General features: G+C 36.9%; 1 protein-coding gene across 1 annotated transcript; it reads left to right on the top strand.

Annotated features, from left to right (window-relative positions):
• Positions 1–1,014: 1,014 nt before the first annotated feature.
• On the top strand, positions 1,015–15,813 carry LOC132043937 (LRR receptor-like serine/threonine-protein kinase FEI 1). The gene is made up of 13 exons (XM_059434397.1): positions 1,015–1,273; positions 4,605–4,833; positions 5,261–5,396; positions 5,877–5,948; positions 6,041–6,112; positions 6,878–6,949; positions 9,078–9,149; positions 9,260–9,331; positions 9,889–10,217; positions 10,307–10,636; positions 12,182–12,427; positions 12,951–13,084; positions 15,005–15,813. Exons 2-13 carry the CDS (start codon positions 4,737–4,739, stop codon positions 15,215–15,217), a joined length of 1,845 nt encoding a protein of 614 aa, XP_059290380.1. The 5' UTR covers positions 1,015–1,273; positions 4,605–4,736; the 3' UTR covers positions 15,218–15,813.
• The last annotated feature ends 862 nt before the right edge of the window (positions 15,814–16,675 follow it).

Consider the following 16,675-nt stretch of genomic DNA (forward strand, 5'->3'; position numbering starts at 1 on the left):
TTAGCTTTCTCATGAACTCTTTTGATTATGTTTCATTTGTTTCGTATACAAGTTCCAATATTTGCATATACTATCCCGTATGCCTTACCTACGAGTTCAATTTTTGTTGTACTCACGTCCCTTTTGTCGGGGGCCATGTTCATGTTGCAGTTTTAGATGTACAAGTTGGCAGATTTCCTCGCTAGGCGCTTGCGGGTAAGCTCCACTTTTATGTGGAGCTGGGTCGAGTTTAGTACATCTATAGCGAGATTACGGGTAGGTCAGGGCCATGTCCCGACAATAAGACAATTGTACAGTTTCAGTCATTGTAAAGGCTTTATAGACATGCATTACGGGTCAGTTATTTACTTTAGTATAGTAGTCATATGTTTTCATGATCATTTGTATGTATACTTATGCCAGTGGCATTGTTCATGTGTTTATAAGAGTTGCATCAGTTCTCATATATCCGGTTCGCTCGATCAGGTTAAGGCATCGGGTGTTGGTCCGCCTCACCAAGATTTTGATGTGGAGGGTTTGATCAAAATGTGAATAACAACTTGTAGGAGAAACTTGAGGATGGACACAAAGATTGCAACTCTACGAATATTGTAGAGTTCCAATTATCTTTATAATGTAATAGATATTTGTGAATTTGTCATAAATGATTCAAGTTGGGATTATGATAAAATATTTAATCAAATCTTCTCCCAACAAGATAAATGTGATGTAAAAGGAGAATTTAAATTCAATACTCTAATTTAAACTCGCTACCAAAAATAGGAACTATTTTTATCATCATCTCAAAGGAGAAAGGTTTGGATATGAGAAAGTGCCTCGACCAAATGTACTGTAACTTGTACCCACCAAACCCCCACGCCAACGTCGGTTACACGCTTGAGTAGTCACTTCTCTCACGTGCCAAACCCACTTCACTCTCATTGGTTCTCACACACACTTTTAATTTTTCACAGCAAAACACTCTTTTCTCCAAAAAAAAAAAAATCTCAAATCTACCTACATTCAATTTTAACAATAAAAACAACAAACTATTTCTATAGATAGATAGATAAAGAACAGCCAAAAATCAACACTCTGTCATAAGCAAACCTTAGCTTTTTCTTTTATTTTTCTCTCTCTCTTTAGTGTTTTTTTTGTATTACTGTACTTCATATTCTACTTTACAGCTCAAACTTCCATTTTCCCATCTTTCTTTGTCTTTACTTTTTTTTTTTTTTTGAGTTATAGAAACGTTTAGTACTCACTTGCAGATCGAATCTAGCATTTTCATCAGGTACTTTTTTTTGCTTTAATGTGTGTTTCAGATGATGTTATAAAGCTTTAATTTCTGTTTGTACCGAGTGCTTTGATGGGGGTACTTTATTTTGGCTACTGTATGCATAAAGTTTTGATCTTTGTTTGTTTGTTTAGATGATTCTTTTTTTTTTTTTTTGAAATTTTGGTGGATTGTACTGAGTGCTATAATGGGTGTACACTGGTGTACTGGGATTTGGTGATGGTGGGTTTCATTTTTGCATTTTCTGGTTCTTGATTTTGGTTTTGTTTGTGTTAGTGTGTGTATAAAGTTTTGATCTTTATTTGTTTGTTTAGATGATTCTCTTCTTGGGAAATTTTGGTGGTTATACTGAGTGCTTAAATGGGTGTACACTGGTTTGCATTTTCAGGTTCTTGATTTTGGTTTTGTTTGTGTGAGTGTGTGTATGAAGGTTTTATTCTTTTTATGTTTGTTTAGATGGATCTTTTGTTGGATTATACTCAAGGCTGTGATTGGTGTACATTGGATTTGGGGTCTTATGTATGTGTCTGCTTTTTTTGGGATTGTTGAAGTAGTTTCAGTAGATGAATTTTTGGCTTAGGGGGTGAATGTGTTCCGGTGAAATGGAAATGTACTTGTAATGCTCTTATTTTTGGTTCAGGATTGTAATTGGTTTGATTTATGGTTAGGGCTTGAGCAGTTAAAGGTTAAACATATGCCACCATTAGGATTATAGGAACTGGTAATTACATGTTAGAAGGTCGTTATATTAGAAATTTCCTTGTCAAGCTACATGAAACAGATTCCTAGTAGTCCATGGAAATATTATTGCTAATTGACTGAAGTGAGAAGCACGCTGATCGGTTAATTTAATAAGATGGGAATTGACACTCGATTTCATTGGCACCATGCAATTGATCCAATTCAAATGTTTACTTATTCAATGAGACTAGTGAAACCGACATTCGGAAATTGAGTCTCTCCACAAGAATGGTAATTAATCTTTTATGAAATCGCCATTAGGAAAGAGAATTGTTGGATGCAAATGGTTTCTTCAAGAAAAAAATAAGGCATTCTAGGGGTTGAAGCTGCAAGGTATAAAAGCTCTGTTAGTTGTGAATGGGTTAATTTTGATGGTGTTTTCTTACATGTTAAACATATCTCTTTTCATGTTTTGCCTGTTTTGGAAGTCATGTACAATTTGAAATTGGAACAACGTGATGTTAGGACAATTTTCTTATATGGAAAACTTGTGGAACAAGTATATATGTAACAACATGGAGGATTTGAAGTTAAAAGGAAATGAAAACAATGTTTGTGTAGGTCCCGGTCCAACTGTTAAGGTATTGTCCGCTATGGACCTAGGTCCGCACGGATTTGTCCCTTGGTTTTGACCCAAAAGGCGCCTCAATAGATGGTTCTGAACTCTTTCTTGTAAGGTCCCTAACTTTTTTCTCCCATTCCGATGTGGGATTCACCTAAGGTGTAATGTTCACCCTTCTTCAAAGGCTTGCCCTCCGTCGTGGACATCATTCCCCCTTGGGACTCAGCGCCCTCGCTAAGGTTTGTGCCACCACCGTACTGAGGGAGAGTCTTGCTCTGATACCATCTGTAACGGTCCTGCTCCAACTATTTAGGTATTTCCGCTTTTGGGTCTAGGCTCACACTGATTTGTCTCTTGGGTTTTAACCCAAAAGGCGCCTCAACAATTGGTTCTGTACTCATTTTAGGTCCCTAACTTTCTTCCTCCATTCCAGCCAGTGAGTACCTATCTTGCTGCTATCTTTAGGTTATCAGCTACCTAGTCGCCCTAGTAAGAGGAAGAAGGTAGGTATATCATGTACCTTATTCTAGTCTAGTTGGAAGTATTATGTATGTAATGGTGTGTGTATGCCCATTGATTGTCCAAACATTCCACAACAATGAGTGCAGTAACCCGATATGTGGCTTGTTCGGGTAAAAACACATAGGGCCATTGACGAGCTTCGAAATGAATTTTCAGATACTTGAAGTACTCCAAACACATGTTTAAAGTTTGGAAAATATACTAACACTTTGGTTGCTTTTGTAGACTCAGTCTGTTTGTTGAGCTTAGTCTTCATTTCCTATGATAGATAAAGTGCCATTCACTTGACTATAGATCAGATATACCATGATAAAATACATTAATGTGATGTGTCACTTTATTGGGGAAACCAGTGCTGAAGGAAATGTCCATGTTTAGAAGATAAATACTAGATACAATCTTGCTAACATGTTTACAGAGTCTTCAATTGCCAAGATCAAGCTTTGCTTGAAATTGATTAGTATTTATGAAAAACTATTTGGCCCATGGGGGCTTTTGTGGAAAAGGTGGATTATATTTACTATATCATCCAAAACTAGTTGTATCATGGCATATTCTTAGTATTGTTGGCCAATATTTGGCCAAACGATTTAAGCACTGTTGGTCAAATATTTGCCAAACAATAAACTAAGCCTATTCTAGGGAATAAGCTCCGCTCACTTTAGCATAATGTTTCAAGGAGAAGGGAAACTGAACAGATCAATTTGGAGATTATGGTCACTCTCTGAAGACAAAGACCTGAGAGTTAGACCTTTAGTTTGATAGGAAGGGCATGATTTTGTAGTTACTCTCTGAAGATAAAGAGCTGAGTCTTAGACTTTTAGTTGGAACACTCTTGAATAGTACTCTTACACATTGATGTTAAGGCTAATAAAAAGATAAGAATGAGATGATTATCCTTGATCAACGAAGGTTTGACAATCTCCTTGGGGTTGGTAACGTGAATGCAGCAAGGTCCAGGCAGCTAAGTAGCATTCTTCTGAAACTTGTGACAGGTTGCAGGGACTATACTTCTTAATAAAAGACTTGAAAAATCAGTAGTCATCTTCCTTGATTCACGCTGTTCATATATATATTTCTATCATTCAGCTGAATTCTATCAACTAAACTTGTTCGCTGTATTCTACAATAGATGTGCTTTGTACCTTGTGCAAACTTTACTGAAGATTTGGTTATCAAGATTAATAGAAGAATAGTAGTTTTCTTGGTATGACCATTCTACTCTATGTTTGGGAAGTTATTTCTAGATTGCCAGATGTAGCCTTCACATGGCGCATATGATTCCAGAGGATAATTTAATGTTTTCAGTGCACTCTTTGTAAGACAGAAGTGCCAACTGCACATCAATGTAGTGTCAAACAGTAGGAAATAATGTGCACTGATCTGTGAGAATTATCTATACATTTGCTGTTTATGTTTTTCTTCATTATTTCATTCATAATAGTTTCCTTGATCGTTACAGGATTCTTTCTAATATCTTTTGCTGCGTTTGTGTTCGTCCAGGGAGTATTTCTCATTTTCCACTGCTGGTTTCTTGGTGTTACATCTTGTTTACTGTATGTCAAAGGGAATTGCAGCGCAGGCTAGTCTGTCAGATGTGCTTCAGTAGCCTTATTATGCTTGACCAACGCCAAGATGGGCGTCTTCTTTTTGAAAATTCAGGAGCTGTTGATTTTAGTCGTGCTATTGCTTTGCATTTCCTCAAGAGTTACGCTAGCTCTCAGTCCTGATGGTGCGATGCTACTCTTTGCTTCAGCATTTCTTGCTTGATTTTTCTATATAGTTTACAGGCTAGGTGCTGTGTGAAATTTTATGTGATGAGAATATGATAGATATTTAACAAGATGATACAATAGGTCTAGTTCCTTGGTCAGTTTCCTAAATCAAGTACCAGTATAATTATATTATTTAGTTTGAGATGATTGTGAGGTGATTATCAATTGAAGCTTGTTTGCCTCTAATAATTGGATATTTGCAATCTTCTGTTGTTCTGGTGTTCTAATGCTGTTGAGTTTCTTTTCAGTTGTTACTTTATACATTACGTGAATCTAATGCTATTACTCACTTGATAACTGATGTGTGTCACATATCTGAAGCTTGTTCCTTCTTGTAAGAGTTACACTTCAGTCCATACTCTAGACTTCTCTACATCTTTGCAGGTCAAGCACTCGTCAACTTTAGGACCTCAATACCTGGTTCAGATGGTGTTCTCGAGAAGTGGAGACCAGAAGATTCTGACCCTTGTGGCTGGAAAGGAGTACAATGTGACCCAAAATCAAAGAGAGTTACATCTTTGTGAGTTGTGTATTATTGTTAAAGCTTCTCTGCCGGTGATGGCATTGTTGTGGTTCTAGTTGTTTTTTTGGGCTCCATGATTCTGAAATATCTGAAACATTTTGATTAAAAATAACACTATATGAATGCTGAGAATCCCCAGTAGTTGGGATAAAGTAATTTCTGGATCAAATTCGATCTTTGATCTCGTAGAACTGAATTACAGCTGATATTGACTATATGTGGAAGTGGTTTTCGATCGCATTATGCTGCATCTCTGTAGGGCTGATCCTCTAGCACCGTTTGACAGTGCTACTTGTCAAATGGCCGAATATTTCTACAAAATCTTTAAGCAATTTTTGTAGTTGAGATTCGAGTTGCTTTCCACATTCTTGTATTGAACTAAGAAAAAACTAATTTAATTCTAACACTTAACACTGACCTAACTTCATATTTAAGTCTACTATTGAACTACTAGAATTGTTGTTTTTGATCATCCAGAAGCCTCCCTTATCACAGACTGAGTGGACCCATTTCACCAGATATCGCGAAGCTAGACCAGTTGCAGTTTCTGTATGCTTCGTTTCCCTCCTGTTCTCCGGTTCTCGTTTCTATTTATTGTCAGTACCACTATACTATGCTAACACAAATCTACGCAAATGCAGATTTCTTCATGACAATAATTTCTATGGGACAATACCTCCTACATTGGGAAATTGTACAAAGCTGAAATCCTTGTAAGTTATGCAATTGCACTTCTTTGGCGTAACCCACATATTTAATTTTCTTCATTTATCGAGGTGCTTTAGTTTCTGTTATTAAGCTCTTGCATGAATATGAAGAACTCCAACTTAGTTTGCGTGCTTTTGTAGGACTTCCTAAGATACGATATACCTATTTCAGCTGCCCCACAGTCCCACCTCTTCCTTCTTCCCCTTAACCTCAGTACCATCTAAAATCATACTAAGCCTGAACCACACCATATTCCCATGACTCAATTTTCAGAGGTAAGTTGGCGTTAATACTCTGGTTGGAATTTTGAGATCATTATCAGTTTGTTCATTAAGAGAATTTATGCTTTATATTATGGTTGATCCCCCTCTTGCTAGGTAACAAGGATGCGTATACAAACAGTAAAACTGGCATTTCGTTTTGTGGAGGTCGAGCATAAAACTTTGAGTGCAAAATTCAATATCTCTATGGACAGTGGTTCACATTTTGTGGTCACACTCTTTTTAGTTCATGTATAAATTAATCACTTCATCCCCGTTCATATTGCACAACTGGGCTTGGGGTTGCTAGATGTTATAGTCCTTGGCTCCTTGCTATGCTACTAATCTTGATATGTAAAATACAATAAACTTAAGCCGTATTTTGGTTTTGATATGTTCAAGAGAGGTTTGCGTGGCTTTTTTGTTGGCGTTCCTCTAGAATTTCAAATTACAAAGTTATTAATGCACATGCTAAGGTGATTTGCTTGGAATTTTAATCCTATTATGCAGGTTTCTCCAGGGTAACTATTTAAGCGGACCGATTCCTGATGAGTTGGGGAACCTTCCTGAGCTTGAGCAGCTGTAAGACTCTCTGTCTCATATTTTGGTTCTCTTTTCCGTGCATGCTATTCTGCAGGTCTCAAGCACCCACATGGTCTGTTCACCTTAGTTTGCATAAGCAAGCATGGTATTTGGACAACATTTAGGTCTTCGTGAATGACTGTACCCATGCAACCAAAATATCTATAATTATATACATTCCTCGAATAAAAGATGCAACCTTTTCCATTTTTTGACTTTTCACAGTTTGTGCTGTGTAACCTAATAACCTGCTGAGCTTACACACCTTCCACCATATAGGTTGGAGGTTCAAATGCCCACTATGTAATCTTCTACCTCTTTCTCCTTCCCCTCAGCCCACATAACAATTAAATAGAAATAAAAACTTCTTATTTCAACTAGATGTTTGTTGCTCCGTGGTTCTACTACCTACAGTCACCCTTATTTTGGCTTTCTTTATCAGTTTCTTCCAAACCTTTCTTCTCAATGCAAATAATCATGCTTTTGCTTGTCCTCCATCTCACACAAACTCCAATTCAATTGTATGTGCAAGTCTGAAGGTGTATCTTTCATATGTTGATTGTTACGGCCAGTGTTTCAAAAGGCAGGGGTGTAAGACGAGGCGTTTTACGTATGCCTCAACGAGGCATAAGCCCTATGGGTATTTAATTTTTAGTATTTTATAAAATAATATAAAGTTTCAAAAAAAATAAAAAATTAGTTGTAAAAAAAAAAAAAATATATATATATATATATATATATATATAAAATAAATATTTTTAAATAGTTAAATTTGCATAAATTTTTGAAGAAAACTATAAATAAGTGAAAATATATATATATAGATGTGCTCCATCCCCACAAAAGACTGATCAAAACAATTTATTATACGCTACTTACAAGAACACGTGACTTTCTTTACTTTTTTTAAGATAGTAGAAGAAAAGATAAAGAATTGGGAAAGAACATAAATTAGGGCATCTAGCAATAAAAAAAGGTCTTGACTTTTATTTTAATGGTTCAGTTCCTTTTTAAAACATTTGACTAATTACAAGTTGACTGTTGAATTTCAAAAAGTTGACTTTTGAGAATTTAGGCGTTATATTAAGGACTTATTTAACAAATTTTGTTTTAATTTGAAAAAGTTTTCTGGGTTAAATTGCCTCACACGCCCAGGCGTACGCCCCAAATTGTTGGGTGTACGCCTTCTAAGACTTTCGCCTCCCACCATCGCCTCGGAGCGTTTTTAGTGCGCCCCGCCCCAGGCCTTGCCCCGAAAACGCCTTTTAAAACACCGGTTACGACATACTACACTCCATTGCCCTAAATGGCTCAGCCACTTTCCTGCCTGCTGTCATCTTCCTTTCTAATTTGACAACCCCTCTTGTGCATTTTCCCTCCCTCTGAGCATGATGAGCCTTTGGAATGAGAGGCAGCTGGAGATTCATTTGTTCTATTGTCATTGCTCCATTGTCTGGACCTGTAGGTCTCATGGTGGTGTAATCTCCTCTATTGACACAATGACTGGTGCTTCTGCTTCACACTCTAGTATCATTGTGGTCTGAGATAACTGGAGGATTTCATGAATTAGCTCTGCAGGAGTTATAAGTGAAGAAGGACCATCATATCAACTGATTTCTTTTAGATTTCTCATAGACTAAGGATCTGGTTCTTGGAGTCATGAGTGTTTTTCTTGCTAGACTGGTACAACCTTTCTTTTCCCATTAAAGAGCAAAGGGAAGTCATGCATACTTTACCTCTTTAGCGTCAGGAAACGCAGAGAAACCTACAACAGCAACAACATACCCAGTGTGGTTCCACAAGTGGGGAAAAGATCTTAAGTCGTCCCTCTTAACCACTCGGGCAAACCACCCCTAAGCGGAGAGAAACCTAATTGAGAAATAAAAGGCCTTACGAGCAGTTTATCGAAAAAAAATAAAGAGGCTTTAACAGAGGAAAAATTGTAATTTTCGCTTGTGAGTTAACAATTGAAAGCTTGATTAGTCTGGGTGAATTACCTTTTATAAGCTTGTAACTTCTAATGCATATTTAATTTACCTTTCTTAATTCTATGCATGTGATATATCGTTGAGCTTAGTAATTACTTCTACAGTGCAACCAATTGATGTTGGTTTATTACTTTTGCCAGAGACCTTTCAAGCAACTCTCTCAGTGGAATCATTCCACCATCCCTTGGCAAGCTGAACAATCTTGGCACTTTGTGAGTAACCTACAAGTTCTTTTGACTTACCAATAAAGTGTAAAACATTTACTCGAGGGGTGAAGTTGAGTTATGCCTCTGAATTAATATTTGTTGTTCAATGTTTACAGCAACGTGTCGACAAATTTCTTGGTTGGGCAAATACCTTCGGATGGACACCTTGCCAACTTTGGAAATGATTCGTAAGTAACACCATTACAAAAGTTCCTTCGTGTTAAGTGCATTTGGATTTTCAAGGCATCTACGGAGTCTGTATTACTTATAATCTTGTCTTTCCTCAGATACCGTGTTTGGTTTATGTATTGTCGACATAACTAATGCATGTCTATATCGTGTGCGGCATCGTTTATCAATTCGTGGAGAAGGATTTTCTCGAGGCGGACCCATTATCCCTGAGTTTTTAAGGTTGCCGTTGGTCCTAAGGGTTTGCCCCACCAGATTTGTCTGTCATTACAAAAAGGACTCATAGTGTTTCAGCTGCTAAACATAGCAACTTGTCCTTTTGTGAATGTCCCATATTATCTTTTGTCAATATCTAGATTTCTTTGTTCTTCTAAAAATTAATGACTTAGTATATGGTTTTTTTCTTTGTAAGTATCTTCATATTGTTAACTTTGAATTTGTATAAAGGTAATTCAAGGTACTGCAATAGCTACACTTGCTTCTTGTTTTTGTGTGATTTGTATTGACTAGAATCTCAATGATATTTGTAAAGGACTTGTTCATCTGTCAGGCTCTAACAAGAAAACTTTTTACTTCAAATGGCGGAATCATTTAAGTATGCAGACCTCATAGTTTTAAGTAGCAGCGCTATATTATATATTCAGCGCTTTCTGTTTTTTTTCTTTTCATTATTTCACTTCATTCCTTTCATGTTACCTGGTAATGTCTCATACTTTCCATGTTTGTCGGCCCAAAACCAAAGTAAGAATGGTCGACTACTTATAAGTGCATCTGCCACTGTGGGTGCGCTGCTATTGGTGGCACTCATGTGTTTCTGGGGCTGTTTCCTCTACAAGAGACTGGGAAAAAATGACGGCAAAACTCTTGGGAAGGATATTTGTGCAGGTCTTTATCTAGAACCTATGTAGAAATTACATTCTAAAGTTCTTCATCTTTATTTGCTTTGCTTAACCGTCCAAATATTAAATTTTCAGCATCGATTGTGATGTTTCATGGAGATTTGCCCTACTCTTCAAAGGATATCATCAAAAAGTTGGAGACACTGGATGAACAACACATAATTGGTTCTGGGGGGTTTGGAACTGTTTACAAGCTTGCAATGGATGACGGCAATATATTTGCGTTGAAGAGAATTATCAAGATGAATGAAGGCTTCGATAGATTCTTTGAAAGGGAGCTTGAAATTCTTGGAAGCATTAAGCACCGGTATCTGGTAAATCTTCGAGGGTATTGCAATTCTCCAACATCAAAGCTGTTGATTTATGACTTCTTATCCGGAGGTAGCCTAGATGAAGTTCTGCACGGCGAGACATACGTCCCTTTGTAAAATATCTTGTGGTCAACAAATGGTGAAAATATTTGTTATTTTGCGGATTCAGCACATTAGCTGGATTTGGTGAGAATTTCTGGCATTTCTCTTCTAATTGGAAAATTATTTGAGATTTTAGCAATCTTGATATTCATAGCTCAATAGGGTTGGTTATCTTCCGTTTAGAGCACCCGATTGAACTTTGGGTGTTGTGGCTCAGTTGGGAGGTAAAACGCGCAATCTAATAGTAACAGTAACAGTAACAGAGACAGAAATTATATTGGATATGCGCTATTGTGGAAGCATGAGAGACCTTCTGTTTTTCAAAGGCAAAATCCATATGCAGATAAGAGCAAACATATTAGACAGGGGTCTATTAAGAATGAGGATAAATTATGATAAGGGGTCACTTTCTACTGCTATCCTGATTGATCCAATCAGCGAAATATTGTCTCAAAAAGTCTGGCAGATTGTCACTGGGACAGAAGGGAATGCTGTTAAAGCAGTGTTTGATATGCAATTGATTGGAAAAATACTGTCAGCCTTTGGAGAAAATTTCCGAATGGGATTGACTAAGCTCTGCGTTTGATGTCCTAATGCAACTCTAAACATACATGGATTAGTACCCATTGGCTTGATCGAACAAATTTCTGACCTTTTAATACAAGAGCCGATAATGGAAAAAAAAAAAAAAAGGCAGATAGTGATTACATCTTTGGCTGGTGCAGATGGCACTCTAGAGATGTTTTCACGTCTAGGTTGTTAAACTATTCATTTCTTTGGAAATAGTGGAGATAAGTTGCTAACTAACCAAGACGCTCTGATGGTCTGATGGCACTAAAGAATATCTTGGTGTGTCATTGATGTTTCATATGTGTTCTATATTTTGGTTAAATATTGCTATAGGTTCTTTTGGTATGATGATGACATGAGTTGGGCTTAAATGGGAAACATGGTCAACGAGAATTCATATAACCGAACCCAACTTGTTTGGGATTCAAGCAGTTGTTATTGGATTGCTGTAGAACTTTGAATATGAACTTTGTTTTCAAGAAACTTTGAATTTACATTTGAACTCCTTTGCTTTGGCTTACCAGATGGCTGGCTTGCAGCCCTTTTATGCAGCTATATTGCATGAGAACCACATCCACACTTACGGGAAATGACAGTACAGTAGTAATGTCAGCTAATCTTTATCATAGTATGGTATGTTCACTAATCCATGAAAATAAAAATGAATTGTCAAATTGGTTGAATATCTCGTTGAGTCAGTGTTCTTATATCCGATAGAGTAACAAAATGAGTTTCATGTTAGGGAAGTGGACTGTGACATGATGTTTGCTTTCAGCATCTAGGGCGGAAAGCAACTCTTAGAGCAAAGAGCATAATAATAAAAAATGACATTCCTTTAAGCTAATTCATCTTGGTTGTTAAACTGCTGTTACTGTTTTGATGTTTTCACATCCTCAGGGTAGAGAGTTTTAGATTTGACTATTGCTTTTGGGTCCATTTAAAACATCGTTTTTGATGTTCTATACAGAGAGATCTGAGCAACTAGACTGGGGTGCACGGCTAACTGTGATCATGGGAGCTGCGAAAGGGCTGGCTTATTTACATCACGATTGTTCCCCTCGAGTAATACACCGAGACATAAAGGCTAGCAACATTTTGCTTGATGGCAACTTTGAGGCTCGAGTATCTGATTTTGGACTGGCCAAATTACTCGGGGATGAGGAGTCTCACATCACAACAATTGTAGCCGGAACATTTGGGTATTTAGCTCCAGGTATACCCAATGATTAGACATAAACATCTTCTATTTAGGAAGTTGCAAATATTAAACTATGCTTGAAATGAATTTCTGCTGCTACATAGTCGAAACTGGGAGAGAGCAGTCTGATTTTCCTTTTTCTGTAACAGTTTCACTACTTTTGAAGTACAAGATGGTTACTGCTTTTGTCTGTAGAAGTTGCACCTGTGATGTCTTTCATGCTTATTTTTCTTGATATTGACAAAAGATAATATGGGCCTAGTTGAATGACAGAGGGAGGGAGGGGGAGAAACTATAAAGTTAGGCATCGGAAATACTGTTCTTTATGCACATTCGTCTCTGCTGCATCAAGTTGTGACATGTGATGAGAGATTATCTATGTGCTTAAAGAATTTAGTTCTCCTTGCAGTGCCATGTGGAAATCTGATTTTATATGCTTTCATTTTGAGCAAGTGATATCTGCTTCACTTGGGATATTTCGTTGTTTGTTTTACAGCTTGTGTGTTTTCTTTTCTCTTCTACTTTTTCTTCTTTCAAGAATACATGCAGGGTGGTAGGGCTACAGAAAAGACTGATGTGTATAGTTTTGGAGTCCTGGTTCTGGAAGTCATAAGTGGAAAGCGGCCCACTGATGCATCATATATTGAGAAGGGCTTCAATATCGTTGGCTGGGTATGTTATGTAATTAATTATATCTTACTTCTAATCATTTAAGTTTATTCCCTCTTGGGTGAAACTCCTGGCATTCTCTTTACAAGGTAGCTACCTTTGTTTTTTTAACGCCTACAAATGTCAGTATGGCTATTTATTGGCAAGGTTAAGGTTATTGGGAAAATCTGACGAATGCATACAACATACAACTAATCCTTTAAGGATGAAATAGGGTCTGGATAGGATGTTTCCACTGTGATTCGACTCCCGAAATCATCTTTGTAATTCAAATGGTATATGAGAATAACAAATTCTACATGAATGATGTACTTAACTGCAGTGATGACGTTTGTTCCTTGAACTTAAAGGTGCTAGGGAGGAAAATGAACGGTCTTCGAATTGCTACTTAACCTCATCTGATATTCTTTTCCTGTTGATGATGTCTGTGTTTTTCTTCCTAAAGCAAGAACATAGAAACAACCTAACATAGCAGAAGCTAACAACCCAAAACCACTATATAGTGATTGATTCAAAGAGTAATTATTTACTGAAAAACTGATTGTTACCTAAACATAGCTAAATGCATAATTAGTCTTGATGTATGTCCCAGTTTACTAGTTTGACCTTTATCTTTAGTTATGCATATAATTTATCGTGGTCTATTCTTTTTGGCTTACCAGAGTCCAAACTGCAGAGATGCATGTGAGCTTCACTTGAGGTCTCTATTTAGGCAAAGTTAAAATTGCCTAAAGAAAAACTAATTGAGCTAATTGCGCATATCCATCTTAAATGTTTGCCCTGAAGAGTTTCATTGTAGTTTTCTGTTTACCTGAAGTATAATCTCTCGAAGATGTTTATTTGCCTATTGGAGTGCAATTATATCAGAAGCAGCCATATTTGCATCTCGTGAGATCTTAAATGGGTAAGGCTGAAAAGTTATTTGCCACCGCCACCTTTTGCCCCGACCTCAATTCCTTTCCAGTTCCTCTTCCCACTGATTTTTCAGCTACTGCTATACTCCTCCCTTGTTGGGGTGAGGGGGTGAGAATGATATTACCAAGGGAAAGAGGTAGAGGGAAGCATGTTGGTGGGCGAGTAATTCCAACTTTACCCCTTTTAAGATTTGATGTGATGAGTGTTTTAAGCTGCATTTTTTGGACACAATAAACTAAAGGGGGTTGTTAGTTTCTCAACAAAGAAAAAGAGGTTAGTTTCTCAACAAAAAGAAAAAGAAGCAAATGAGGTTATTAGTTGAAAATGCATGCGGGTATGATACAACAACAACAACAACAAGAAGAAGCCCAGTATAATCCCACTATGTGGGGTCTGGGGAGGGTAGAGTGTACGCAGACCTAACCCCCACCTGGGTATGATATGAGCACAAAATTATTCAGGTAAAACTTGCACCTGAGACAATCAGTAACGATGGTTTTGCTACGATATAAAACAGTATTAAGTCTTCCTGGCCGTTAGGTCATGAAAAATTATATAGGGACAATAAGGACAGATTTTTAGCAGAATTAACTAAAGAGTGCAAATAGGAGAATGATGACTAATGACGACCCCCCCTCCAGGTAGGTAGGAAGAGGTAAGAGCCTGAAGGAGAAGACTGTTTATGCACCCAGACAATGCTAAAATCTAAATGCATATCCTTGTCATTATGCACCTGACTAAACTGAATATCACCACTGATCAAATCAATTTTAAGAACAATTCAGAATCTATCTATATGTTTTTTGTTGTTTGATCAGATCATGTGAAAACCCAAAACAAGTTGGATAAAATCATTCCAATTACCCTATTGAATTTTGCAAAAGAATTTTTCCACTTTTTGTAGTTAAGTATTCTGCCCAAGTAGGATGAACAGATCATATGGCTAGAATTGCAGGTATTTTATTCAGATCACTGGTCTTCTAAACCCTTGTCATACTCATCGTGCAGCTGAATTTTTTAGCGTCTGAGAATCGACGAATGGAGATAGTTGATCCGCTTTGTGAACGAGTACAGACTGAAAGCCTCGATTCCCTACTTTCAGTTGCCACACAGTGTGTATCTTCAAACCCCGACGAGAGGCCCACCATGCACAGGGTTGTTCAGATTCTTGAATCTGAAGTCATGACACCATGTCCCAGTGACTTCTATGATTCGGATTGAAGGCTCTAGCTGGATGTGAAGAAAATTAATGATTCGAGTTTGCATCTGCAATTTCATGCAAGTAAATAGAGGAGGGATCCAAGCATTTGATGGGATTTAAAGTCTGGAAAGATTCTTTGTTGTACTCTATTTTATCGATTCTTTCTGCAGATACGTGACAAAAGAAGACCATTTCAACTGCCCTCATTCCTCAAGTTCAAAGTTGACAGCTAGTTATCACGAGGTTCACCGTGCCTAATTCTATTTTTGATTTCATCATTCTGCTCCAGTGCATTGAGCTTTTAATTTCACCAGGGGAACGGAATCTGTACGAGTCGTATGAGCAATCAAATCCCCCTTTCTTTCATTTGCTTTTTGTTTGTGGCCTCTTTTGCTGTAATTGTATATGTAAACAATTGAATTGATTTGACGTCTACCTTTTGCTAAGTTAATATCCTTTTTGTATATTATGCTTCACACAATAGCTGATATATCGGTTGACTGAAAGTATTTTGCTTTTTTACTTTATTTTTATTGATCTCTTTTATAGTAGTACAGATTCCCTTCCACTTATGATGTCATGAAATGGAATTATATTCAGTGGATTTTTATGGATTGCTTGTGACTTCTAGTACAATTAGGCTATTTTGTTTGATATTTTATTGGATTGAGCAATTTTCTTCTAAATTTACTGTTCCACACAAATTAAATCAAACAAAAGAAAATCCTTACATGATTTTGTGAAAGAGAGAACAAGAAAGGCTTCGATGAGCAATTGAATGTAGTAGAAAACGAGATGGGAAGGATAAAAGAATCTTTATGCTTACAATGATAGGCATACTGAAAATATGAAATTAATGTTGTTACTTTTTAGTTTTTACCTTAAGAAGTCCTTCCTATCTCTCGGTTCTGGAAAGCTATCAATCCCTGCTTCTCCCTCTTGCTTCAGTTTTGCATTAGATGATGAGCTGCGTCTCTCCAGGAAAATGAATATTTAGAAATGATTTTAAGTTCGATTCATTTTTTATTTTTTTTGTGCACCTAAATCAACCCACCGACTCGGCTTCTTAGATTTAAGATGATTTGTGTATCTACCCCATGATAGACACACTGATTTGAATATATTCTTAGCTTTGCACATGATGATAACAGTGAATCTACTCAAAAGAACCTTGTCTTAATGACAAGTCATTTGAAATTGAAAAATTGAAAAAGAGCTCAAGATTATCGAAAAAGGTTAACTATTCAGATAAACTCTATTTTTCGATGAGTACAATTGAGTGTATGTCTACATCTCTTGGTCCTTTATTTAAATGTCATACCTATGCTTATACGAAGTCATACCTGAACTATCACCTAGATGTGTTTTACAATAGATAGATGGTAATAGGATATTTTGGGCGTAAAACTCACGAAAAAGTGAGTTTTAGTGTAGTTTTAATGATTGTTTCAAAAAATAGGTCAAGTACTTTGAACAAT

Source organism: Lycium ferocissimum, unplaced genomic scaffold (assembly GCF_029784015.1).
Source record: "Lycium ferocissimum isolate CSIRO_LF1 unplaced genomic scaffold, AGI_CSIRO_Lferr_CH_V1 ctg3077, whole genome shotgun sequence".
Taxonomy (NCBI): Eukaryota; Viridiplantae; Streptophyta; class Magnoliopsida; order Solanales; family Solanaceae; genus Lycium; species Lycium ferocissimum.